General features: G+C 41.8%; 3 protein-coding genes across 23 annotated transcripts in view; all 3 read right to left on the bottom strand.

Annotated features, from left to right (window-relative positions):
• The window catches only part of kcnab1b (potassium voltage-gated channel subfamily A regulatory beta subunit 1b), a 32,806-nt gene extending 23,699 nt beyond the window's left edge, over nt 1-9,107 (bottom strand). The window contains exons 1-2 of one of the 6 annotated variants that reach the window (XM_031854750.1): nt 9,024-9,107; nt 758-1,301 (exon numbers count right to left, since the gene is read on the bottom strand). In XM_031854750.1, coding sequence (XP_031710610.1) covers nt 758-972 — 215 coding nt within the window. In that variant the 5' untranslated portion in view covers nt 973-1,301; nt 9,024-9,107. The other 5 variants (XM_031854752.1, XM_031854748.1, XM_031854747.1 and 2 more) reach the window with 5 other exon arrangements.
• A 7,516-nt stretch (nt 9,108-16,623) lies between these two features.
• LOC116387424 (ras-related protein Rap-2b-like) lies at nt 16,624-20,935 on the bottom strand. The gene has a single exon (XM_031854495.1). The coding sequence runs from the start codon at nt 19,989-19,991 to the stop codon at nt 19,443-19,445; it is 549 nt and encodes a 182-aa protein (XP_031710355.1). The 5' UTR covers nt 19,992-20,935; the 3' UTR covers nt 16,624-19,442.
• Nucleotides 20,936-22,277: 1,342 nt separating this feature from the next.
• mbnl1 (muscleblind-like splicing regulator 1) overlaps nt 22,278-25,473 on the bottom strand; it is a 36,263-nt gene continuing 33,067 nt past the window's right edge. For all 16 annotated transcript variants that reach the window (XM_031854481.1, XM_031854486.1, XM_031854479.1 and 13 more), the window contains one exon: nt 22,278-25,473. This exon is cut by the window's right edge and continues 356 nt beyond it. The gene's annotated coding sequence lies outside the window, so the exon portion shown is untranslated.

The raw sequence follows: 25,473 nt of genomic DNA, 5'->3' as shown, positions 1-25,473 counted from the left end.
CAAGATCAAACTCAGTGAGCTGATGTGCTGTAGATGCAAAGAATGCACTTCATCATAATCCCAGTTGCATATTTCATTCTTTGTTTTTTATAATCAGATGGTTCATATCTGGTGTTCATAATATAAGTATGGTAATATCCCTGTGACAGGTCTTTTCTTCATTTTCGTTGCTCCTTTCATGTGATGGAATAATATTTGTTTCCTGGGTATTATTTATTAGGGTATTAGGTGTAATTTGTGTAATATGCCCTTCTAAAAAAAAAGCTTTGAATACAACTTTTTTGCGTGCTTGAACAAATCTGTCATTACCACACCAACATATGTCATCCCTCTTCAAAATACACTGAAAAGTAATTCAATAAAATGTAATAAACCTTTACGGTCCCAGATATAGTTTGCTGTAGCCCTGCTAATCGTGGTTTAATCATAAAGAGTTGCCAATAAATCTGCATCTCGGAAAAATGTATTTTATCTTGACACAAACACACACACACACACACCATCCCACTCATCACCTGTCACTGCTAATATAGCTTCATTGTCTCCATTGGGGCTCTTTTAATTTATCTAGTTTCTCCTCTCATTTTAGGCGTCTTGTTTTTCTACCATTTCTAGCATAATATTATTGTGTTGTCATTCATATTCATATTTCTTCCTTTCGCGCTGGGCAGGCGAATAAAAAACTAAACCAACTAAAACTAGGTACACACTTCCTCACTCTTCTTTGTCACACAATCTCCACCATCAGTCTACGTACCGATACTTCATGCCGGTGAGCTTGGCCGTGGACTCCTTGAGGTTGTGGTGGTACCGGTGGGTGAAGGAGCTCAGGGTGCGAGCTATCAGGGCCACGGTGCGGAAGCGGGCGCGGGCCTGGCTGGCCGCGTTGGGGCTGGTGGCGTTCTGCTTGCTGTGCTCGCCGTTGCGCGGGGCCTTCAGCCCGTGGTCCGTACATGCAAAGGACACCTGCATGGCTGTTGGAAAAGGCCCCTAGAGCTGCTCCAAGACAAACAAGGCTTTGTATGTGTCCCTAAAGTACCAAACAGTCTTTTGTCTGTCCGTGGAACTTAGATTTTGTCCTTGTTGTTCTTATGTGAAGTTGAAAGTCAGTGGTCCAGGCCAGTTCTGCCTGGTGCTGCTGAATCTCATATGGAAATCACAGGCAGGAGTGATGGGTGCATGAGATTGTTCAGTTTCCTTTAGGAGAAGAATCTCAAGCGGATGTTAGGTCAAAATTGGACATAGCGGCAGTGCAGTCCTGGTCAGTGTGTATCCTGGATCCTGTGCCGGTCCGACTCCACCTGAATATATGAGAGAGGATGGAGATGGAGGGAGAGGGATGAAGGAGAAGAGGCACTGAATGAGTCGCTGAAAGAGTCACCCGATGGAGACGGACACTTGAGAGCAAAGGGTTAGAGGGGTGAGGGTAAAAGGTGTGAGGAGACGAGGAAAGGGTTCTGCTAAACCATGAAAGAAGAGGAAAAACCAGTGAAACCTCTCTGTATTCTCTTGTCCCGTGCTGTTTTCTCCTCTTTAGTGTCTTCTGCTCACACCACTAATCTGCTTTGACGTGGCAATATGAAGGATGAGAGCAATTCTGCCCTAGTTTTTTCCTGCCTTTCTATCTCATTTTTCCTCTTTCTGTGTCTGTCCTCGTTTTTATCTTCCTTACCTCCTCCAAGCAAATTTGGTTTCTGGCTTATTTCTGATTAGTCCATTTCTGTTCACAAAGTCTGCCTCTCCTTCCTCTTTTAACACGCTTCTCTTTTAGGCTGTCTGGGAGGATTTGTCGGGCGGCCAGTTGTGGGTGTCTGAGGAGTGTTTCTCGCCCTCCAACCGCGACTAAGCCTTTCGGTCAACCACCTAAAGTCAGGAGAGTAACGCCGGACCGCCACACTGCGCTCTCGACACTGTACACATGCATGATCACAGACACCCTTCTAACTCCTGTCACACATCTTAAAAACAAGGTCATGCTTTCACAGAAACAAAGCAAACGCCTGCAAATTACCACTCGCAAATATTCTGCATTTGCTTCCACTTACGACGCACACACAATATAATAATTTCTGATTCAAGTGTTCTTACGCACAGTGAGTTGTCTCTGAGAAACAGAGAAGAGATGCTTGATTGACGCGTGCCCTCCCGCAACTTTGAGAGGAATCAAGCGTCGTTAGACACCGAGCAGAGAGACCCCGCAGAGATCCGCATCCCAACAGAAAGCGCCACCAGTAGCTGTCCTCAGATCCGGCAAACAGCCAAGTCCCGTCTCCAAAGTCTCTGAGCGAGTAACACAGGCCTTTATGGTCCCCGGCTTTGCAGCAAGAACGCTCTGTTTGATAAAGGGACCCTGGAATGGTAACAGACAAGCGGAGAGGAGGAGGAGGAGGAGGAGGAGGAGGAGAAAGCAGGATGCATGGTACCTCACTTCAGGGAGAAGAGAACAGATGCAGTGAGGAGGCGAGTTGCAGCCCGTGCTGAGTGTGGAGAGAGAGCGAGCCATGCGCTGAATGAGGGAGAGACGCTGTGTAGAGGGCTACTGACTGACTGACTGAAAGAAAGAACTGCGGTGTGTTTTTTCACTATGGCGCCACACACTCACAGAGAGAGAGAGTGAGAGAGAGAGAGAGAGAGAGAGAGAGAGAGAGAGAGAGGAAGAGGTATATTCTGAATGGAAATCACAGGAGCAGAGTTGATGTGAGTTTGTGCGCGAGTTCCTTTACTTCAGGCCAAATGTTAAAGTGGCGTATGGTGGGTTGATTGCAGTAACCTACACATGAATGTCACAGCTACGCTTCACTTCGCTGGTGACGACGTGAGAGGCATTATTTTTACTCGCGACATCCTCTTTTTGTTGCCTGCCATTTCGGTGCATGCCGTCTCTACACATGCAGTAACATTTACAATCATGTGTTAAGTGCTAACTGCCAATCTAAGACCCTCTGTACAAAAGGCATAACAAGCAATTCATGTTCATTACAGGGAGAAATTACAGGCTTTAGTTCACTACAGTCTCAAAGACGAACCCAGGGAGAGCGACACGGACATCTCAGAGCAGATGCTAGGTGGCACACTGAAATAACACACAAACCAGTGTTCAGGCAGCGCAGCGTCTTACTTTCCTCCCTCACTGAGCAGTAATGTGACAATGCAGGATGTCATGGTTCATTGGACATCCACGCACCTCGAGGCCAGCTCAGTTATATTTATATCCTTGTTGATTGCATTTGATAACAGCGAAAATCAGTTGGGCAGAAACAGCAAGGGGGATATTTATATATACTGTATATATATTGAGAAGCTGTATGTTGATTGATGAAATGTAATGTATCTGTATCTGAGTTGAGGTATATGTATTTTCAAGTGCTTGTACTGTTGAATGCTATAGACTTCAATGCAGTGTAATGTTCGTAAACGAGGGACCTCCAGGGATCAAACAATGCACAACATCTGACACTATATCATGACTTGTCTTTTCAAGCTCCAATAATTATAGAAGACAAATATTCCTTAAAGGGATATTCCAGTGATTTGCACTTCCACAAAATTGAAGGACTGACAAAAAAGAAGGCTGAGATATCCTGACTTTTAGTGCCCCTAATGGGTCAAGATCATAGACTGTTTGTGGACGTAGTCATCGTGACATCACCCCTTGGTTTGTGGACTGCGGTTTTGAAGCCTTGAGTTCAGCGATTTCGCCGTCGCCATGTTTTTTTCGCAACCAATGAATGGAGGTTACCATATATGGAATGCGGAGGAAAGATGTCGAGATGGCGTATACGGCTCTGGTAGTAAGCCCCGCCCTAAAGCGTATTTCGCTTTATGGTCTAATTGGGCCATAATTTGCTAAATGAACATCATGCTGGATTGAAGAAGACTTACTAAGTCAAACTAGCGATTGAAACAATAAAACTCATGTTTACTGAGGGAATAATTCAAGTGAGAAGTAGAGTCATATTCTCATAGACTTCTATACAACCAGTCTTCTTTTTGCAACCAGAGGAGTCGCCCCCTGCTGGTGAGTAGAGAGAGTGCAAGTTTGAAGACACTTCGGAAGTGGCTTCACTAAACAGAACCTGTCACGGGGTGTGGTGGTGGACTCAAATGCAGACATGACCAGGGATTGCCGAGTGAAACAACAGGGTTTAATGCAAGGTGGACACAAAGGGAAACTTGACAGGGAACAACAGGGAGATACAAGGACGAGAAGACGAGGGTGAAAACCAGGCAGGGCAGGCAGACTCGGGAACCGGGAGGATGAACCAAATTGCAGGCAGAGGAAGACAAGGTGAGCAAAAACGGAAACAGAACTCAGAATGCAACACACTGAGCAGCCGAGAACAAACAGGATACCAAGCAGGTTGAAACGACAATGATGTGGCAGTGAGTGGATGAGGAACCGGGGTAGATATACTGCTGGGTGATGAGTAGATTGAAGGCAGCTGGGTGGACTGGGCAGGTGAGTTGATTGAGTGCAATCAGGAGGGAGCTGGGAGGACACCAGGGCGGAGCCACACACAGAAACACAGGAGGCAAAGCCTGATCGTGACAGAACATGAGGTTGCCGCCTGGTCAAGATCCCAAAATCCTGGATCTTCCCATTATGCAAATTGATTGAGTAATTTGCCTGTTAAATGCTTGTCTATTAAACTCATGTCTTGAATAACAAAGGTTTCACACAACCTTTCAGCCAATTCTGCATCTCCTCTCTCTGCCCTGTGGGTAAACCCTGATTTGGCCTGATCATGCTGCTCTGCAGCGCTCTTGAGAGGTAACTGTGCAGTTGGACAAAGTTGCGATAATTTCTCTACTGTTACCAGCACCTCCAAGGCTATACATCTCTCTCCCTGTCGATCCCATTTAAAAGTGTGTCAGTCAAAAGCGTCAATTAGAATTGTTACATTCTCGGCTGGAATCCCCAACGGGCAATAACGCTGTTACCCCGAGGCAAACAACTCTGCTTTAATAACTCCACCAAGAACCCATATTAAAGTTCTGAAACTCTGTTGCTGAGACACAAACCTCCACCGAGTACACACATGTTGAAATAGATGAGCCGTGTTGTGCACTGAGGAGACTTATAAATACCTCCAACCCATCCCTGGGTTTCCTACAGTGTGGAACATCTGTCAACTTGATAGCACTCCAAAACGCTGCATCCATCTATGCAGCGAATCAGTGATTTTCTTTACAATAGCCACTCTCTGCAACATCAAACTCTATGTCACACAATTACATCTCTCTCAACAGTCTGCTGGTTGACAGATGAAATATTCTTGTGTTGCACAATTTACCCTCATGTTGAAAAGGCTATTTAATGTCTAATAGATTTTCCTTATCTGCACTAGCCTCCTGTTGGGGAGAACCTTTCCATGCTGTCCGTGACGTCGCTGCTGCAGCTGTCCCAGTCTCTCGCTGCTTCATCACTTCTTTCTCTGTGTATTTTCCTCTGCATCCCCCCTTTTCACTCACATCTTCTGTCCGTCTGTTACCTCCTTCCTCCCGTCCCCCTTCTTCCATCTCTCCCTCTCTAAATCACGATTTAACACAGCCTGTTCCCTCACTCCAAGTGCACAGTCTTTGCCCTGCGCTGCAGATTAGACGGCAGCCCACGTGATTGTGATTCACTGCGCGTACGACACCACCGAAGAAGAACTGCTTAATCTGTCTTAATAGGAGGGTACCGACTCTGTGAGGACATAATGGTCACAGTTATTAAGCGCTACAAATTTCACTCTGCGGCCGGGAAAACACGCATTAAATATAAATGATGTGGCTTGACTCGAAATCTGAAAATGGAAAGTATGTGAAGGATTAGACTGAAAATGCAAGGTCATCATCACCGTCCCTCTCCAACAGCACCAAAAGCATCAATTCTGTCGTCTACTTATATTATCATGTCATCCTCATCATCACCCATTATCACCATCATCTCCACCACTATGACATTTCCCATTATCCCCATCGGCATCATTATCAACTCATGCCACGATCTCATCTCAGTTTGAGACCACTGCATTTTGGTGACACTGATGAACGCTGACATCTTTATTGTAACAGCCTCTACACAAGCCCAGTGACCTTATGCGTCTGCCCAGCAGGCAGAGGGCCTCGCAGCGGGGATGTATTGAATGACAGAGGGAAGTGGATGCCGAGGTATTTATTGTCTAGCGGTGAGGCACTCAGTGGTTCATAGATTCAGTATTGATGAAATGCTGCACCTGTACAGCGGCTCACAGGCTCACTTTGGAGGTTTAGCTTTTATGTATCGGGTGATATTGAGACAAAGTTTTCCGAGGGCAGATGTTTCATCCCAGGGGGAGTCCTAACTGGTTCAGGGGAGGCTCAGTGAATGGAAGTGAAAAAATATTACGTTACGTTATCAAAAGAAGATCACACAGTATAGCCTTAATGTGTGTGACTTAATTAAAGAGATACAGTGGTATCGAGGAGTATTACTTTTCCCACTTTCCCAAGATCAGAAACTCCTTTTTAATGTATTTGCTGTAGTCTCTCTGGCCAAGGGTAACAGCTCATTCTAAATGGACAAAGGAGATTATTGATTTAACATTTTATGAAATACATCAGGGGAATCACAGTTTAAAAGGGAAACCTATTTTTTGTAAAGGTTCCTTAGTGTGTGCTATATTGACCGAGAAAGCCGAGTTCTCCTGCCATGCCGGCAGTGCTTATATGTTCCAGGATGCATTGCTGCATAGCTTCTAGCGCCTCACAGGCCCTTTCCTCTTACACGGCTAATGCAACTGTGGCCTCAGCCTCTCTCCGCTGTATTTCTTCGGCTGCAAACTGTGGCCCAAATACATTAGGCTGAATATCAGCCGAAACCCTGTATAATGTATCCGTGTCACTTATATTTTATATTTATTTATATTATATTGTTGGAAACATAGTTAGTTTGCGATACAAGCAAAGAGAACTAGTATGTTGTGTTTTTGAGCTCATATTCGGCTATTATTCTGAATATGACAACATTCTGAATGTAAACATCATATTCCGTTTGGATACTGTATTGAAGTAAAATGACACAAGCGGCTCCTGCCGTTTCACGTTTATTTTGACGTGATAAACGACATGTAAGGGCATCGACCCCTGTCAAACACAGCCAAGAATGGCGTTGACGTGCGATTCACTGGCCTCCGGTGATTAAGATGCAGCACGGGGTTGTTTTACGTTAATTGGAATATGCACGGTTGCATGTAAACAGGAATATTAGTGGAATATGAATTTGTCCTTACAGCTGATTAGGAATATTGTCGTTTTGTCGTTCATATGAATATGGCCCTTCCTGCCTTTTAGTGCATGTTAGTGCACGTGCCCCACTGGCTAGCTCGAGGCCGCTTTTCTGCACTGACCTAATACAGTGATTACAGCTGGTAAGGCAGACAGTACATAAGTAGCCCCACCTCTGGTCCCTATTTAGGTAAACACTGTGAACTCTGTCAGCACTCTCGTTATTATTTGCACCGTTAGCTGCATGTGGAGGCAAATGTGCTCTAAATGTAGCTCTCTTGTTAAGAGTTAAATTATAAATTTGATTCCTCTGTATGAAGCTACAGCCAGCAGCCGGCTTATTTGGCTTTAGCTCAAAGACGAGGACAGGAGGAAACAGCTGGTGCCATGCGATTGTTCAGATGGCCCAATAATCCTGAAACCCTAATGGTCTGAAAAATGTCCAATTGGAATGGAAGCCCGAAAAAACAGAAAAACACACAGCCATTGTTTCAAAGGCCGATTCCTCTGAATATACAAACTCTCTATGCAAGGGAAAGAAACACGTGGCTTATTATTATGCTATGCGCTTTTACCCGAAAGTCAACTAATCTCACTCCTGCCTGAACCTAAACAAAAATCAGGAAGATCCAGCAAGAAAGTACCCAACCAAGATACTTTATGGTCACAGCTTGTGACTTTGGTTTTTAAATGAAACAAAAGAAGTATGAAAAGCAAAAAAATAGGTGTGCTGGCAGCAAATTTATTTCAGTAAATTTGGACAGAGGTTACAGGCTGTTTCCCCAATCCCATGGCTTCTATTCTTTACGCTAAACTAACAGTCTATTCATGGCCACTTCATGTTTAGCCTACCAGCATGAAAATGGATCCTCTCATCTCATTTTTGGCAATAAAACAAATAAGTTTATGATCTGAAATGTCAATATATTTTTTAGACAAGTCACTCTTTCTGTTCATTTCATGCTTGATGTACAACCAAGGCTACGGTACACTCGGTTCTAACTGCTTGTCACAGTCTTACATTTCAGTTCTTTATTCATTATACTCCCGAAATCATATTTGCTATGAAGTAGTATGGATTTGGTATCATAAACAACACTGTGAGTGTAAACACAAGAGAAAAAAATAATTGGACTTGGTCTAATTCAATACACCAGCCACACATCCATTAATTATACATGGGATTATCGCCGCTGAAAGCTCACTTTCTTTCTGCTTTGCTATGACAATCAACTCAAACATAAGCCATACACTATACTTCATTACTTATTCAAATCCTCAGTCTTTCCACAGCCCTGAAACCTGCCGTGACCACTGAAGACACATGCAGCATGTCTGACGGTGGCCTCATGTGCCATAAACGTCAAGTCTAATTGCGGATGGGAATTAGTGCCGGAGTCTCGCTGTGCTAGGAAGGACTCTTCCTTATCAGGAGATGATGAAAGCATTAGGTATTTAACAGAACAGAGACCCCGCTGAGAACAGTTCAACTTTAATCCATACTTCCAGTGGTTTATTAATGACACAAATCAGAGTGAATTGACGAACAGGCTGCTGTTTCCCCCCTTATTGGTCTTAAACTAACTTTACATTTACCTTTGAACAGATTAAAATAAGCAGAAATGATGTAAAATGTAAGCAATGTAAATGTTGTAAATCCCCTTCTACAAGCTCTCCAACACTATATCAGATAAAGCAGCATGGTCTGCATTCATTTCATTTGTCTGAATGTACTAATGCGTGCACCCTTCTTCAGAGCATGAATATCCTACCTGTACACCATGCCGGCTCTGGGTTGGACGGATGCTTGGACAAAATGCACATGGAATAGCTCTTTCAAACCTTGCTGCTCTCGAGGTCTGCTGGCTTCGAAGCTTTCTGTATGGCAGCTGATGGGGCTTGAGGGATGCACCCTGGTTCCTGCCCCCTGCCTCTGCTGGATGGAACTGGGGCAGCGATCCAGCCTCGGCCCCCCTCTCTGCCTGGGCACGGGGATCTCACTGCAGGCTGCCCTGAGATACATGTTTGGATAAACCTTGTCTCCCACAGGGCTGATGGGACACTTTATTTAGTTAGCTAATCCTTTTCAATATATTTAGTCATCCTGTGGAGAGAATGTTGGCTTAAAAACATCTCCATATGCAAGGACAACGCAATGCTGGTCACGTGGGACCACAAAGGAGTAATACCCCACCACAATTTCCACAGATGTATTACAAAGTACACACAAAGCAAAGACAGACGCACACAAATACAATTAATATACTAATAGTTTCTAATAAGACAGCAGAGAGGGCAGAAACATCTCTGTGTGCCATACCTGTGATGTCAACTTTATTCTTAGATGATTGACAGATTAAAAGACAAAGGCAGCTTTTGTTTTTGCCCCTGGTGGCTCCGGCGAGAGAAGCCTGCTTGTCTGTTAGGCAAGCCGGACAAAGCCAGGGGGATCTGTCAACTCGTACTCGTCCGAAGTGTGTTCTTGATATATCTGTTGTATGTGGCCTACAGACAATTCATGTTGCAGCTGAGAGCAACTCTGGTCCATCTAGTCTACTTCTCCTTAAAGCAAATAATTACATGATGACATGAACAGAAAGGCAACCAAGTATGTGAACAAGATGTTCCTTGTGAATATACCAGGATCCTTCATGGAGATTCAAATGAGACTGTGTCACTTTTGACTGAAGAAATGACACATTCCTTCCTTATCAATGCTCAGTAGTTCAAATACAAGTTGTCAAAAGTTCAATACGCTCAAGGGTTTTGCTGCTACAGGTTTATTTGGTCTGGTATGACCAGTAACTCATGGTGACTAATGTTAGCAACTTTGGATAGATATTGCTGAATAATGAGGGAGGGAGTCGTAGAGGTAATTTATGGTGAAATGTAAATATATTAATATAAAGAGCATGTACATATTGTACGAGTGCCCTCTTCTGTCATTGTCAGTTGTACCTGCCTGCCCCCTTGTGAACAGAGAGGATACAGCAGCCGGATCCAAGGAAATATCCATCACACTCTCAGAGAGTGTCAAGTCTGAAGAGTGAGTTACATTTGTACATTTTGTACTTGGCTCATCCAGAAACAGAATAAACGGCGGTGCAGAAACTATCATAAAAATGGAAGTGGATGCCTGTGTGCGCACACACACACACACACACACACACTCATTCACAGGGCTAAGCGTACGAGTTTATAGGCTGCAAATGAAGGTAAGCTGTTGCTGAATGTTGCTGGATGCGGGGGAGCTGAAAGCACCTCTGTGTGTCTGCTGTGTCCTCCCACTCAGTGTGAGAGGCAGACAAAGAGCATTACGTCTATTTCAGTGCCTGGATATGCGAGGTCTTTTCTTCACTGTTCCCTCCAAGACCACAGAGTCATGAGTCACTCACACGTTCACAATATGACTCCTGCAGGCAGCGAGGCAACGCTGCTTGAAAAAGGACCCTCAAGGTGGAAGCCACTGTGGTCAATCACGTGCAAATGCCTTCACTTACTCTCAAAGACGCCGATTGTAACTGTTCAACCTTTGGTTTACATCTCTGCTTTCATAAGATACCACGAGTAAATGGGTTAAAATCATATCCTCTTCACATTGTTTTTGTAAGGGATCACACATCCATCTTACAAAACCAACACAAGGCCACTCTTTCCATACAGAAAGCCCAGTTTGAGTTTACATTTTTGAGTATAACGTTAAGTTTGAATCTTGAATGATGGACTTGCTATCGAGCCAAATTCCTAAGTATGGCTCAGCAAGAGTGATATGGGTACCATTTGGTTTAATGGCAGGAAACACTAGAGGAGAATGCCATGTACTTTGTCTTGTCAGCATTTCAAACAACTGATTAAGAAGTGATAATTGGAAAGCCTCACAGGCAGACTGAAGCTGAGTCAGATCCTTGGTTGGGCCTGACAGGTATAAAATGTTATCATTTGCTTATCGTTAAAGTACTGAGTAGGAGGAATAGTGTATGTGTTTAACCGCATTGATGATGGTAAGAAGTTATTTTATTTCTTTATTTAAATATTAGCAATAAATGTATCCTGATGAATGCTACTGTTTTTTAAGTCCTGCCTCCAAACACTTACATTTGACTGAAAACAAATTACACTTTAACTCAAATAATTTATGATTTTCCTGTTTGATTTTAAATTGAGGAGGTTAATTTACTTTAGATCTCCAATTTAAAACAATCCTGAAGTGATTATTAACATCATCAATATGTTTACAGATTCCATCCCGTCTTTTCTCGTTCTCATTTGTACCTGCCTGCCCTCTTGTGGATCGACGATACAGCAGCAGTGTGTGCAAGGAAACATTCAGTTTCCCATCTGCATTTTAGGCCGAACACACAGCCTTTTCAGAAAAAAATGGCGAGGATAGAAGTGGATGCCAATATGCACAGCACGCACATCACGCACATCACTCATTCACAGGCCTAAGTGTACAGGTAAATGGGCTGAAAATGAACATGAGACGTTGGATGAATGTGAGAGCACCTCTGTGTGTCTGCTGTGTCCTCCCACTCAGTGTGAGAGGCACACGCAGAGCATTTAGTCTATTTCAGTCCTTGGATATGTGAGGTCTTTTCTTCACTGTTCCCTCCAAGACCATATGACTCACTCACACGTTCACAATCTGACTACTGCAGGCAGGGAGGCAACGCTGCTAGAAAAATCAGGCCCTCAAAGTGGAAGCCACTGTGGTCAATCACGTGCAAATGCCTTCTCTTAGCCTCAAAGATCATCATATGACCATTTTGCTGTTGGTTTGAAGCACATATCTCCCTGAATCATTTACTGTCGTATCTTTCTTTTATCCTCTTATATTATTATATATCTTCTTTTTATCTGTTCCTTATATTAGGGCTGCCATAAAGTGCCACCATTGAAGTTATAAATGATAAATGCCAAAGTTCAGTGAAAACATGTTTTTCTGGTACACGAAGCATAGTCAGGAGAGCTGATCAAGATAAACAGTTATTGATTAATAACATGTGACCTCTCAAGGTAACCGGGTGGTGTTTGGAGCATCTATCGGTAATGTTGGAAATAATGGACCTTTTAACGTTGAGATCACACTGACCTACAAGAACGTGTACTCAAACACAGGCGCATACAACCCTGAAACAGGTAATATTACCATAATAATGTGTATTATGGGTTCATTTGGTGAATAAATACTATCTTTGACTCTGGATGAATTAGAAAGCACAACAGGTGTAACCCTCTGTTGATCATCCCCTGGTATTTTCACCGCTCCACCTCAAAGGAGTCTATTACTTCAGCTTCTCTGGCCATACTACATCATCCAGACAAAATGGGGCTGAGACTGATGAAGAATTCAAATGCAAATCCCCAGTTTTCTTTTTCACTCATTTACTCTTTGACATTTTAAGAAAAACACTTATTTGCCTTCTTAGTTAGGTGACAAGCTTGTGTGTTAAGTACAGATCTAGAGCCAGAAGTGAATAGCTTGAAGACTGGGGAAAACAAGGGGAAACAGTTAGCTTGGCTCTGTCGAATGTCCAATATCCTGAAATAGCACAAGTAGTTACAGCACTTTACTTCCTGTAAAAAACACATTTCTGATTCAGTACAAATCAAACAAAGGTGATACAACCTGTTGATAATTGATCATAGATGCTAGTAGGCTTACCATCAGGATTGACTCAAAATTCATCGTAACATAGTCACCCAGTGCAACAGTGTGGCTCAAAGTGTATTCACAGTTTTTGGACAATGATGGAGGTCTATTGCACACAGGAATAAATGAAATCAGGCTTTATTTGCAAAGACAATAGTTGTCAATAGCATGACTTATTCGCTGATGTACGTCTCTTCATGGGAATTGCTGACAATAACACAAATTTTGAAATATCCAGCCAGCCTTATCTTTAAAGTGAATGAAAAAGAAGACTATAAGTACAAATATATGGTTCTGTTGACCAAAGGTTGTGTTGAGCTATTTGGGTTGTCCTTGTTTGGGTTCTTTATTGGGAGCGGCGGGGGTTTGTAGATTTTGTGGATGGACCTGATTTGCAGTGCGGGGGTTGAAGCATTTTGAATGCAACTGTATATGTGTATATGTATATATGTATATATGTGTGTGTATGTATGTATCTATGTATGTATGTGTATGTGTATATATATATATTTAATTTATTTTTATCTTTTATTATTTTATTTTATTTATTTCTTAGTTTATTTTTAACGTATCCAACTGTCTCACTGAGCTTCCTGTTGTTGTTTTTATTGCCTTGTTTTGCCGCTTTGACTGTCAAAGCACTTAGTTACAGTATCATATTCTTGATTAGAGTTTGTTTGGTCTGGCCGCTCAGCATGAGAAAACAGCCTTTGGTGTTCTGGTAAATTCAAGGGTATTTCCTTCTTCGTGTGGTATATAAAGAATGGTGGTTAGAGCTGATCAAGACAAGCAGAAGCAAGGGGAAGATGAAGACCTCCGTGGCTGTGTTGACTTTATCCCTCTTCTACCTTAGTGTAGCTGAGGTGCAGCGGCTGGATCACCGAGCAGGAGAGAGCAACAGCACAGAGAGTCCAAACATCGAGCCATCTGGTATTTGTTCATGTGACCTGACTGGGAGCCAGAAAAACTGCTGCCAACTTGTTGTCATCTTAAGGGAACTAGAGTCCAAACTGAAAAACACTGAGAAACAAGTCGAGGATCTGAGGAGAGAGGTCCAAGGTAAGAACATTCATCCTGACTTTGTTTACTGTATGTATCATTTATTGTTTACAGGTTGTTTCAGGTTTAGTTGTCTTCAAACAAAATACACATTATAATGACTTCATCTACCCTCTCAAGGTAAACGGGTGGCGTTTGGAGCATCTCTTGGTTATAGTGAACATATCGGACCTTTTAACGTTGAGTTCACACTGACCTACAAGAGCGTCTTCTTTAACACAGGCGCATACAACCCTGCAACAGGTAAACGTACCATAACAACGTGTATTCATAGATATACATGTTCATTTGGTGAATAAATACTGCCGTTGACTCTGGATGAAATGGAAACGACAACAGGTGTAACCCTCTGTTGATCATCCCCAGGTATTTTCACTGCTCCAGTCAAAGGAGTCTATTACTTCAGCTTCTCTGGCTGTAATCATTCAGCCAGACCATTGGAGCTGGCTCTGATGAAGAACGGAGAGCGGATGGTTGTTGCTTTCAACCATGCAAGAGATGGACAACGCTTCGAGACAGCCACCAATGGCATGACTCTACAGCTTGAAGTGGGAGAACAGGTGTACATAAGTCTCTGGCGAAACACTTGGATCTATGGCAATATCTACAACACCTTCATTGGTCATTTGTTATTCCCTCTGTAAGTTAAAAGGGAGTTTGGTGGTTGCTTCTGATGAAAATAAGCTTAACTTTCCCTTTCATTTGAACTCTTACAATCCCAGAAAAGTGTTGACGATAAAGCAAACCCTGTGATAAGTGTGTACATTGAGAACTGTACATGTATTGATATTATGTTTGCCATTATAAGGTGTTTTTATTAATAAAGTGACTCAAGTCTAAAAATAAAAATGCACACTGCCATTTCCTTCCTGTTTCCAGTCTTTGTGCTAAGCTAAGCTAACCTAGTGCTGGCTATAGCTTTATATGTAGCGGACAGACGCATTGGGTGGAATTGATCCCTCCAACTAACGCTCAGCAAGCAGGCAAATAAGCGTACTATTGAGCTATTGCTTTGAGGGACAGACATGAGATGGGTATAAGTCTTTGGATTGAACCTCTAAAAGAAAGTGCACAAGACAAAGAGTGGAAGGGTATGAGTGAACATATGACCTCACTTGACCTTCCATGTGGTTACCAGCAAAAGTCCGTCTGCGTCACTGTGAGTATAAAATATGAGAACTATAAGCTAACCAAGGAAATAGCAACATGCCATCTCAGCTTTTAGTCCCCGTATGACGTCGTACTGTAGACTCTCCTCTGCAGTTGCGCAACTTCTATTGCAAAACCCAAGTCAAGCTTTGCACACAGGACATATGATGAAGGAAGAGTTTCCTACTTCCCCTTTTTCTCACACGGTGAACCCATTTCTGCTGCTGGGGTCAGACTGAGTGTGTATGATGTCAGCTGTCACGTTGGTTTGAGTTTATGTGGTTTAACAATATTAAAGGCGTGAAAGTTTTTCAATATTCGAAAGTGAGAAGGCGCTTTAGGGTGAGACGTCTGCAGTAGTTGGAAGGTGCCAGTGTTTTTGCTGCTATGTTACCATTTCTTTCTCAGGCCGTGAGTCCAAAAAGCTCAAAGTGAACCAGCCGTGGCAACTACTGTAAATTAGTGTCGCATGATCCTGCTGGCTTTTTGCTCGACTCACATCGCATGGAGCCATTGCACGCCATGCACCACAACCTACACGAGTGAAATCTCTTCATCCTTTCCCCCGTCGTGTCCCTCTCCTTCATTTTCTGTCAAAGATTTCAGATCAAGGGACGTATAGTTCTCGGAGCATTAAGGACTGGGGCCACGTTCCTGTGTCACGGGCACCCGAGGGAGGACAGGCTGTGACGACGCAGAACATTTATTTCTCAATGGTTAAAAAGGAACTGCGTGTCCGTTTCAACATTTCACAGATCTGAGGTGAGGTTGCCGCAACACAGGAAGCATTCTGTCATCCACCCTTCCTTTCCTCCACACACTAAAAGAGTAAGAACGTATCAGTAAAGCTGCGGTTGACAGGTTTGCATGCAATGAATCACTAACAGATTGTAGACATAGTAGCTTTAGACAAAACAGGTTAATATATGCTAAAGGAAAGATTGCTTTTATCTCACATGTATTACACATCTACTAAGCCGAACAGGCAGATCTTTCAAATTCAGGAGGAAGGTTTGTGTAATATTGCAGTAAGCACAAGATGGTGTCAGATTTTAGGCAAACCTCCAGCTCCGAAGGCGTAGGAGCAGCTTGAAAACTGTATTTGTAACACACATGTATATATTTCTATATTATTTCTATAGTTATAGAAGTAATGCCAAAATACGATTAGCTACTTTATTTCAACAACCGTAAGATGAGCAGCACTTTGCTTTTGTAAAACATTCAGTAAAACCACTACAAACCTCTTAAATAACAGTGCTTCATCAGGATCTTCTTTTGGAATCAGTATTAATATTAAATTGTTAATATTGATCAATGTATAATGTATTTAACTGTTAGTTAAGCTAGTTAAAGTGGAGTTAGTTCAAACCACTCTATTTGTAGTTCAGTTAACAACAAAAATATAAATCTGTGTAAATTTGTATTCATGTTGTACACATTTGTACTGAACATCTGATATATATATATATATATATATATCCGTATATGTTTATATTTGTTTTCTTTTGTTTGTTTTTTACAATTTTGAGCCTTTAAAAGTAAGTTTAAATAAAACAATCTGTGAAATTTACAGGGAAAATCTCTCTTCGATTGTAAACAACTCATAAACAACCCGAAAATGAATCTCTAAAAGTAGATTATACGTTTTCTTTATGTAAAGTCTTGATCTGGAGCTAGTTACTGAAGCTGTCAAATGAATGAAATAAGAGTAGAAAGTACAACATGTCCTTCTGAAATGTAGTGCAGTAGAACTACAAATGACAAAAAAAAACTCAAGTTAAGTTCAAGAACCTCAAAATTGTATTCAACTAGTTGATAAAATGTTCTTTCCACTGACCGGCAGTGACAGTAGTCCTGTTTGCTCATTGAGTTACGTATTATTTAACATCTGTGAAGCAAAGTGAACACATTCGACCACTTGCTAGGATCAAAAATGTGTAGCTAAGCAACTAAATCAGGTTGCGCATTTATCTGGCAGCTTCTTTTGTGCCGTCTGTTCCCTTTGTGTCCTAAAATATAAAAGCGATCTTGCAGGGTTGTTGCTTTTTTTGACGACACGTCTGAGTACGAGCTGTACGTGTGATTCCCATCTGCATGCTACTTAATATCTCCGTAAGTTCATCTCCTGCTGTGTCTACGCACTTCTGCTGAAAAGTCTTATTCATTTTAAAGGGGAGACATTTTCCCAATCAAATAGAAAGAAAATAGATAGCATGTGTTGGGTAAAACCGGAGTAATCTGCAGTAATAAACAGATCTTTAATGAAAGGACTACGGGATGAAAACAAGGCAGGCATTGCTGGGCTCATTGAAGCGAACCTTTTCTTCACACAGGACCTGAACATGTGAGCATGTCACTAGATCGAATTTGGTAATCTGACCTTGAATCTCTGCGGTTAGAGGGACACTCGAGGCAGCAGCTCATTGGCTGGTCTGAGGAACGTTTTTTTTTTTTTTTTTTTTACAAAATACCAGTCGACGGTATGTGTGGCTGACAGAAAAGCCCCCTCTGTCCTCCGATCCACAGCCTAGAAAACATGCGGCGGGAAGAGGGGAAACGGTCCCCCCCCCCCCTGAGCAAAACACTCTTACTGGAAACCCAACCCACTACCCAAACAACTGGGAAGAGACGGTTTTTTTCTTATTCACGCACAGGGGCCACGATCACTTACTCAATAACACGACCGAGGTGTTGAAGGCTATTCAGTAAGCATTCAAAACCTGCAACTCTTTTTCATTTTTGTAAAGAAGTGTCAAATAAGGCTTCTAGTGCCGCGCCTTTCACCACATGATATCTAAATACCAAGAAAAGGCAACTAATTATGATGAAACTTTGTTGTTTTTAAATTAAATCACAATATTTTGTATGATGTTCAAACGTATTGGACAATATGAGCTCACGGCGATGAACAGAGAAAAGCCGCAAATCTTGACATTGGTGAAGCTGGAACTAGAAAATGTTTTTTTGTTCCCTTCATATATTACTTGAACTGTTAATCAGTTGTCAGTTAATACATTTGTTGGCTGATCAATTCATGGGCCACTCACAGGGACAATCACATTCAAAGCACCCCAAAATGAAGACTCTTTATGTCATCAGCAGAGACAAGCACAGTACACAGCGTTACGTAAAATGCTTTCTGTATTACAAGTCTTTCAAACCGACAGGTGGACGGCAGAAGATTTTGTCCAAATGGAGAATTAACAATTACCATAAGTCACAAATGTCACTTTAAAGAAAAGAAAAAGAATCTAGATAAGAACGGACAAACATGGCTTGCCTTTCGCCGAACCCTAATGCTAGTAGGTTAAAGTTGCTCTGTTGTTCTTGTTGGACTAGTACCTCGAGAAACGGCCTGAACCGGACCCTGAAACAGCAGGTCTGGTACAAGCTCAGCCTCTTTTCACTTTGACACCAAACAAAAGTAGATTGTTCACTGGAAACTGCTAAAAAGTTCTGATTGCCATCAAGACGCGCTGCAGAAGAAGAAGAAGAAGTATAGGGCTCATCGGTTGGCACAGTCACAGGAGTTTTCTTGGGGAAGGCACTTGACATGGGTTTGTTCCCCATGCAGCGACAGCAATGCACTGAAGGTCCTCGTTTGTGCACACTGAGGAGGGGCACCGTCAGCTAAGTGCAAGTTCCGTGATAAATCCACTTCAGTGGGGGGTACAAACTAGAATATAAAGTCCTAACACAAGTCTACAGCTTAAAATACAGTATCTTGAGTGGGTGGCGATCTGCGGCCTCTTGGATCACACCTGACCTTTTTGGGGGGAAATAAATTGAGATCTTATTTGAGTAACCTGTGCAAGGCTTGAGTGGTGATTGATGCGTTTAAGAGCGCGTTCAGGTCTGCTGCTCTCAGGCAAAAAAAAGAAGAAGTAGACAAATCCAAAGAAGCATACCCCCTTAAAAGTGACGCGCAAAGTGACCCCCCCTCCCCCAGACAGATGGACCCCGGCCTAGAAGATGTAACAGTACAACTTAAGAAATAAAACCACACAAAAACAACAACAAGTGTCTCTTAGGTTTCACAATAAGACATTCCCATCGAGGCACATTTCCAGAGAAGTGTCATATACAAAGCTATATAAAAAAAAATCCCAAAACATTCAAGTACTTTGTCATGTAAACACTTTTCCAGACTATAATACATAATCGATTGTTGTCGTCGTTGATTTGTGTGTTGTGTGCAACAATAAGACAACAGTGTGAGGAGAGAGAATAGATATGCAAAACGCCTGCAGGGACAAGTTAAGAAGCTCAAATTCAGCACGGATGCACTTGTGTCTGTATGTTGTTGTTGTTGTTGTTGTTGTTTCTTTTAGAGCAGGACACATGAACAGCACTGGTTGCCACCACTGGGAACAGTGGAATAGTTCATCTGTCGGACTATTTCTGCAAACAGTTCGTCGACCGAGCCTTTATTTTTTGCAGAAGTTTCCATAAACGGGCAGGTCCACTCCTGGGCCAGCGCCTTGCCTTCCCCGGAAGACACCTCTCTCTCCCCCTCCAGGTCCACCTTGTTGCCCACCAGGATCATGGGCACCCGCTCGTACCGCTTCACCCGGATGATCTGGTCTCTCATCGGCTTGATGTCCTGGAAGCTCTGCTGGTTCACCAGGCTGTAGACCAGGATGAATCCCTGGCCGTTCTTGATGTACAGGTCTCGCATCGAGGCGAACTGCTCGGTCCCCGCCGTGTCCAGGATCTCCAGCACCGACGGGGACGAGTCCACCTCGATCTCCTTCCTGTAGAAATCCTCTATCGTGGGATCGTACTTCTCGATGAAGGAGCCCGTCACGAACTGGACCGTCAGCGCGGATTTGCCGACTCCACCCGACCCCAACACAACCACTTTGTACTCCCTCATGGCTCGTGGGGGGGTAAGATAGACAAGACACCTCCTTTTTTTTTTCCAGCTACGAAGCCTGTTCTCTCTCCCACCCGCTGACCAGCCCCGATGTTTTCAAATCGAGCAGGCAGGGAAGGCTTCCCTCTCGCTCGGTTAGGAGTCAAACCCCACGCCGTGGAATCCTCCCAGTCCGCTCTGTGACGGCCCGCGGAGCGCAGATCCGAGGAGAACGACCGCGCCTGGACATTAGCGGGGAGGATTATAGCACAATTTGGTCCGACCGTATTGTGCAACGACGGCGCTGGGAAGCGTGATCGCTTCTCTCCTCTCGCGCGGCGTTTCCTGCCCACATCCTCGAGCGCGTCAAAAGCCGAGACTCAGTTCCGTTTTCTTAAAGGAGCCGTCACCCCGAAAAAAACCAACAACCACTCAGTCGGAGACATCAGGTGACCGACGGATACTGCAGGCGCGTGCGCGTGTCTGCGGCCCGGTCTGCGTGACCTCTGCCCCTCGCGTGCACGCTCACAGTCATTGCTCTCAACAAGAGGCTCTCGAGCTGCCCGTTGTCCCTGTAATTATGATTATACATGATAATGCATCCTAATGAGGTCATTAATTAGCAAATTTACATATATCATCTTACTTACCTTCACCACATGGACCAGTGGTGGAGGAAGAACTCACATCTTTAATTACTGCGTGAAAATACTACAAATAAAAGTAAAAACATTTAAAATATTTCTCAAGTAAAAGTACCAAAGTTTTAGCGTGAAAATATACTGAACAGTGGGCTACCAAATGTAAAAGTATTATGCAGAATGTCCCAATCATATATTTATCATATTAATATATATATTTTTGTGTAAACACTACTATAATATTGCAGCTAATTTTTTTAATTACTTTACTTTCTGCTGGGTAGTTTAACCTATTGTAATATATAATAAGTTATTTGTTGATTTATATTTTGAATTCATAATTTAAATGTGCAAAGTAACTAGAAATGACAACAGTAATTAAAATACAATATCGGCTTCCAAAATGTGGTGGAGTAGAGGTATAAAGAAGCATACAATGGAAATACTCAAATGAGGCCCTTAAGTACCTTAAAATTGTACTCAAGCACAACACTTGGCTATGCGTATTTAACTATCACCACTTCCTGTACTTGAGTAAAAGCAGCAATATTGCAACATAAAAAGTACTCTATTACAAAACAAGCATTGAAAATGTCCGTAAGTAAAAGTATCAAAAGTAGTAAACAATATATATTTTGATGTCAAATCTCAGTCAGTAAAGATAAAATAAATATCAAGTAGTAAAAAGTACATTTCCATCTGAAATGTTGTGAAAAATAATTATAAAGTAGCATGAAATAGAAATACTCAAGTACCTCAAACACTTGAATAAATGTAATTAGCTGCATTCCACTACTGACATGGACAGTTGTTTTTATTTTTCATGTTAGAATAATATATTTAGATTCTTAATGTTTATTTATTCTTAGACAGATGTGTTTTCATGAGATTGTACAGCAGTATTTGACAATGATTAAATACAATGCTGTGTGAATGAATCTAATCAGATTACTCAATTCTATAGCAGGAACCATGAGTTTTTTTTATCGTTTATTGTGCTTAAATCTGTTGTGATAATCCGATATCATCAGATCTGATAGACGACACATGGCAACATAATATCCTGCTAACATACTCCATGACAACATAATGAGGATAAGAAGCCCGACCAATGCTACGTTAATGTAACAGAGAGGTTGAGTTATAGATTGAAGAGATTATGAAGATAAAAGCAGAGAAAGATTTAGTTTTTCTTGTCATTAGATTTGGGAGTGAACGCAGGTTGTGGTGTTTTGAATTTTGGAGGTGCGACTTCCTTTGTTCACATCTGGCAAACACGCCTCACTGTACGAATAAGGAACCTATTCTGTCTGAACCCTACAGGCTACACTCTCCGAAAGATAGAAATAAGACCCCTGATGGAATAGGACCCGCTTCTGACCCAGATACACCACACATTGTCATGAAGATTGCCCTGCAGCAAGATCAATTTAATTAATAATAATATCGGTCTCTGTGGAGCTGCTCCAGTCTCGCTGACATTGAACCCTCAAGGTTGAAGTTCAGAAACAATGACGAATACGCTCTCCTACATTCTCCCCCTCACATAGTATGAGCTGCCAAAATGTAGTGGGAAATAAACACATATTGATTAGTTATTAAATATCAAGTTGGATGCAAACATCTGAAACACCCAGCACACACAGAGGCAGTGACCACACACCTGTTGCATGAGCAAATCAAATATTGTTTTATTCAGATTTCAGATTTTCGAGTCAATTATGGCAACAATAAAATGTGCATCAACAAATCTGAAGACAGAATAGTACATTATTGTGTGGCAACTGTTAGCAAATACATAATCGATGGTTGCACTTACAAGTAAAAAGCAGTCAAAGCATACATGTGCCCCCAGCAGGGAAGAGAAACCATGGCTCCAGCCAGCAGACTGGAGAAAATGGTGCTTTGGTTCTGTAGCAACTAAACACAGCAGCCTCCGGCCAGAAGCACGGCGACCGGTCGACTGGTACATTCATTTCAAAGACTAATTTTCCAAATACGCATTTGGTGCGGCAAGCCTTCGCCTGCTGAGTGCACAGCTGTGATAGCAGGAAGAGCTTCCCGTGAGTCAGTGTCGACTGTCATTATATGGCTATGAGAAAGTATCTGGGGGTGGATGAGTGCTAATATTTTTGATCATTCTTTAAATAACACGTTTGCATGGAAAATATTGTTATCACACAAGAGTAAGATGACTTGTTTTTGAAGTATTATTTCTCCCTGCTGTGGATGTTATCTACTGTATGTGTAACCCCCCCCCCCCCCCCACAACATATTGCTATGTATTCTGTAATCTGAATGAGTTATCTTTCTTTACATAACTATGCGTTTTATTTGCATTTACATGTTTTTACCTTTACATGCAGTCAAATCAAATTAGAATAGAGTACACATCTTGAAAGTTTAATGTATCAACTGTGCCATGGGAGCAGCAATACTGCATGACCAAGTCTAACAACTGATATATGGATATGTCATCCCACAGGAGGGGTGGAGTAAGCATGACGCGGGGGTATCTATTCCCCTTCGACATTCCCTGGCAATACTACTGATAAAATAAGACAAAAAGCGCATAGCTTTCTCTGAATGCATTGGCCAAGAAACTGGTGCCCTTCTTTGCAAGCAATTGCTTTTTTTTTTTTAGCTGGTCTTCTAATTCAAGAATTTAAATTAATCTAACAAAATTCCTTATAATTATAGATCTTTTTTTTTTATTCAAAATAATATCTCAATATGATACACATTTTTTTTCTCTGTTCATTTGACTATATACAGAAGTGCAAAAAGTCAACCTTCGTCCCTTAGGTTAGAACTCATCATCTGCAGCATTTCCGACCTCTCCGGTCTGGGAAAGTCTTTGCTTTCTCGCTGCCAATCTCACGACCCAACACACATCCAAAGACCCGTCAACCTCGCTGCTCGTTTTGGCCTGACATTCAGGGCAAACTTAAGAAATATTCAAACAAAAGTACATATCTTTTTTTTTTTTTTTTTTTTTTAAATGGATACAGTAGAAAATAAGTTTTACTCTAAAACATGGACAATCTATATTTCAATACAATATATTTTCAAACATGATCTTGACATGTTACAAGGAAAATTTAAGTTGGTTAAAACATTAGTTGTTTTTTTTTCATCTGCAGTGGCAGCAAATCAACTGATCTCATTCCTTGTATCAAAAAAGTCTTTCATCCACAAAATGAACTGACAATGTAACATCATCTGAAAAAGAAAAAGACATCCAGCTCTATGAATGAAGTGAATATTTAAAACTGACTCAACACATTATCCATTATATGGTTTGAAAAAGTTATGAATGTCATACTACCTCAAAATCTACTACGGCTATATCAATGTCGTCAAGTAATATATAGTAAGGCAAAAAAAAAAAAAAAAAGAAGAAAACTCTACAACTACATACCTCAAATAGATTCAAATCCTTAAGTAGTACATAACACAGAAGTTCAATGAAATTTAAGAGAGTAATTGTTACTGTTACACAGAGAGAAAGAACAAAAAGAAGAGATCATAAGCGCCACGTGACAGAACTATAAAACATCATTGGTGTTCTTTACCTGCACGGTGATTGAAAGTACATTTGATTGGGCCGGGACCCATTAACTGTAATCTAAGGCTTCGTTAGGTACATTACAATCGGTAAAGACACACTACACACCTCTGTGAAAACACAAACGAGATGTGATCATAGAATCCACGATGAATGGAGGATGATAAAACATTTTTTCCCTTAATTTAAGCCTCTTGAGAGATGCTTCTGTAACCATTTGTGAATATGATTGAGAGAAAAAAGTGTGCTTTGGTTTGTGTAGTCAGATCTACAAGTGAACGAGAACCTTCGCGTGTTGCTTGGAAATACAAACACACAATATGCTGCTTTTCCTCAAAAGCGAAAGTTCACATAGGATGAGATGTGAAATTAAAAACAGGGTGACCGGACAGATAATCATTCAAGTGCACATGCGGTTTAAATGACCTAATAGACCTCCAGGTCTGTTGTTTTGAATCCCCATCAATGGCTCAACAGTGCTTCTTGGAGGCACATTTTTTAGAGTAGCTCCTCTTTAAAACGAGGGAGAACAAGGTAACACGGTGACAACTGAAGCCACACCCCCTACTTCACCACACTTTATAGTCAAGGGACTTGAGCAACAACTTAATCCCAACAAAAGAAACACTAGTCTATGAAAAGAGGTACGACAAACTTTAGAAAAACCCTCCAATTTCATTTTAAAAGAAAAAAACCCATCAAAATTAAAACCAAATATTTTGGCGAGAACCCCACTTCTAAAACTGATTAATTAGAGAAATGAAAAGTAGAAAAAAAAATAAAAACACCCACAATGGAGATTCTGAAAACAAAACAATACAAAAAGAGGCATACAAAACTTTTACCTTCAGTAAACAAATAACACTGCTGAGATAACACTCTGGTTTTAGCTGTATGGCCTTGATGGCACATGACGAGGTGAGAAAAGCTATAGCCTGGCTGTGCTTTCAAGGTGCACAGATCTGTTGGTTTACCCAGAACATTCATACGTCCAAGACCCTCATTTCAGCACTAGTTTCACTAGTAGCCGTAAAAACACAACACTGTACATGCCCAATTCTTTTGGCCATTAAAAATTCCTGTTAAAATCATTGTTCAGATTTCCAATTAAATTCAAGCTGCGTGTTTGCATCAGACTTGTAAACTATGAAATATGGCTGTCAATTAAAACATAATCATAAAGCAGAACAAATTCAAAAAAAAAAAAAAAGGAAGGAAAAATCTTGGTCGACTGACGTACCAGCACTGGATGTTGCTGTTATGCAACCGGGCTCTTGACCTTCCGTGCATGCGG

This window comes from Anarrhichthys ocellatus, unplaced genomic scaffold, assembly GCF_004355925.1.
Source record: "Anarrhichthys ocellatus isolate YVR2014 unplaced genomic scaffold, GSC_Weel_1.0 scaffold15, whole genome shotgun sequence".
NCBI lineage: Eukaryota > Metazoa > Chordata > Actinopteri > Perciformes > Anarhichadidae > Anarrhichthys > Anarrhichthys ocellatus.
This window is presented reverse-complemented; position numbering and strand designations above follow the sequence as displayed.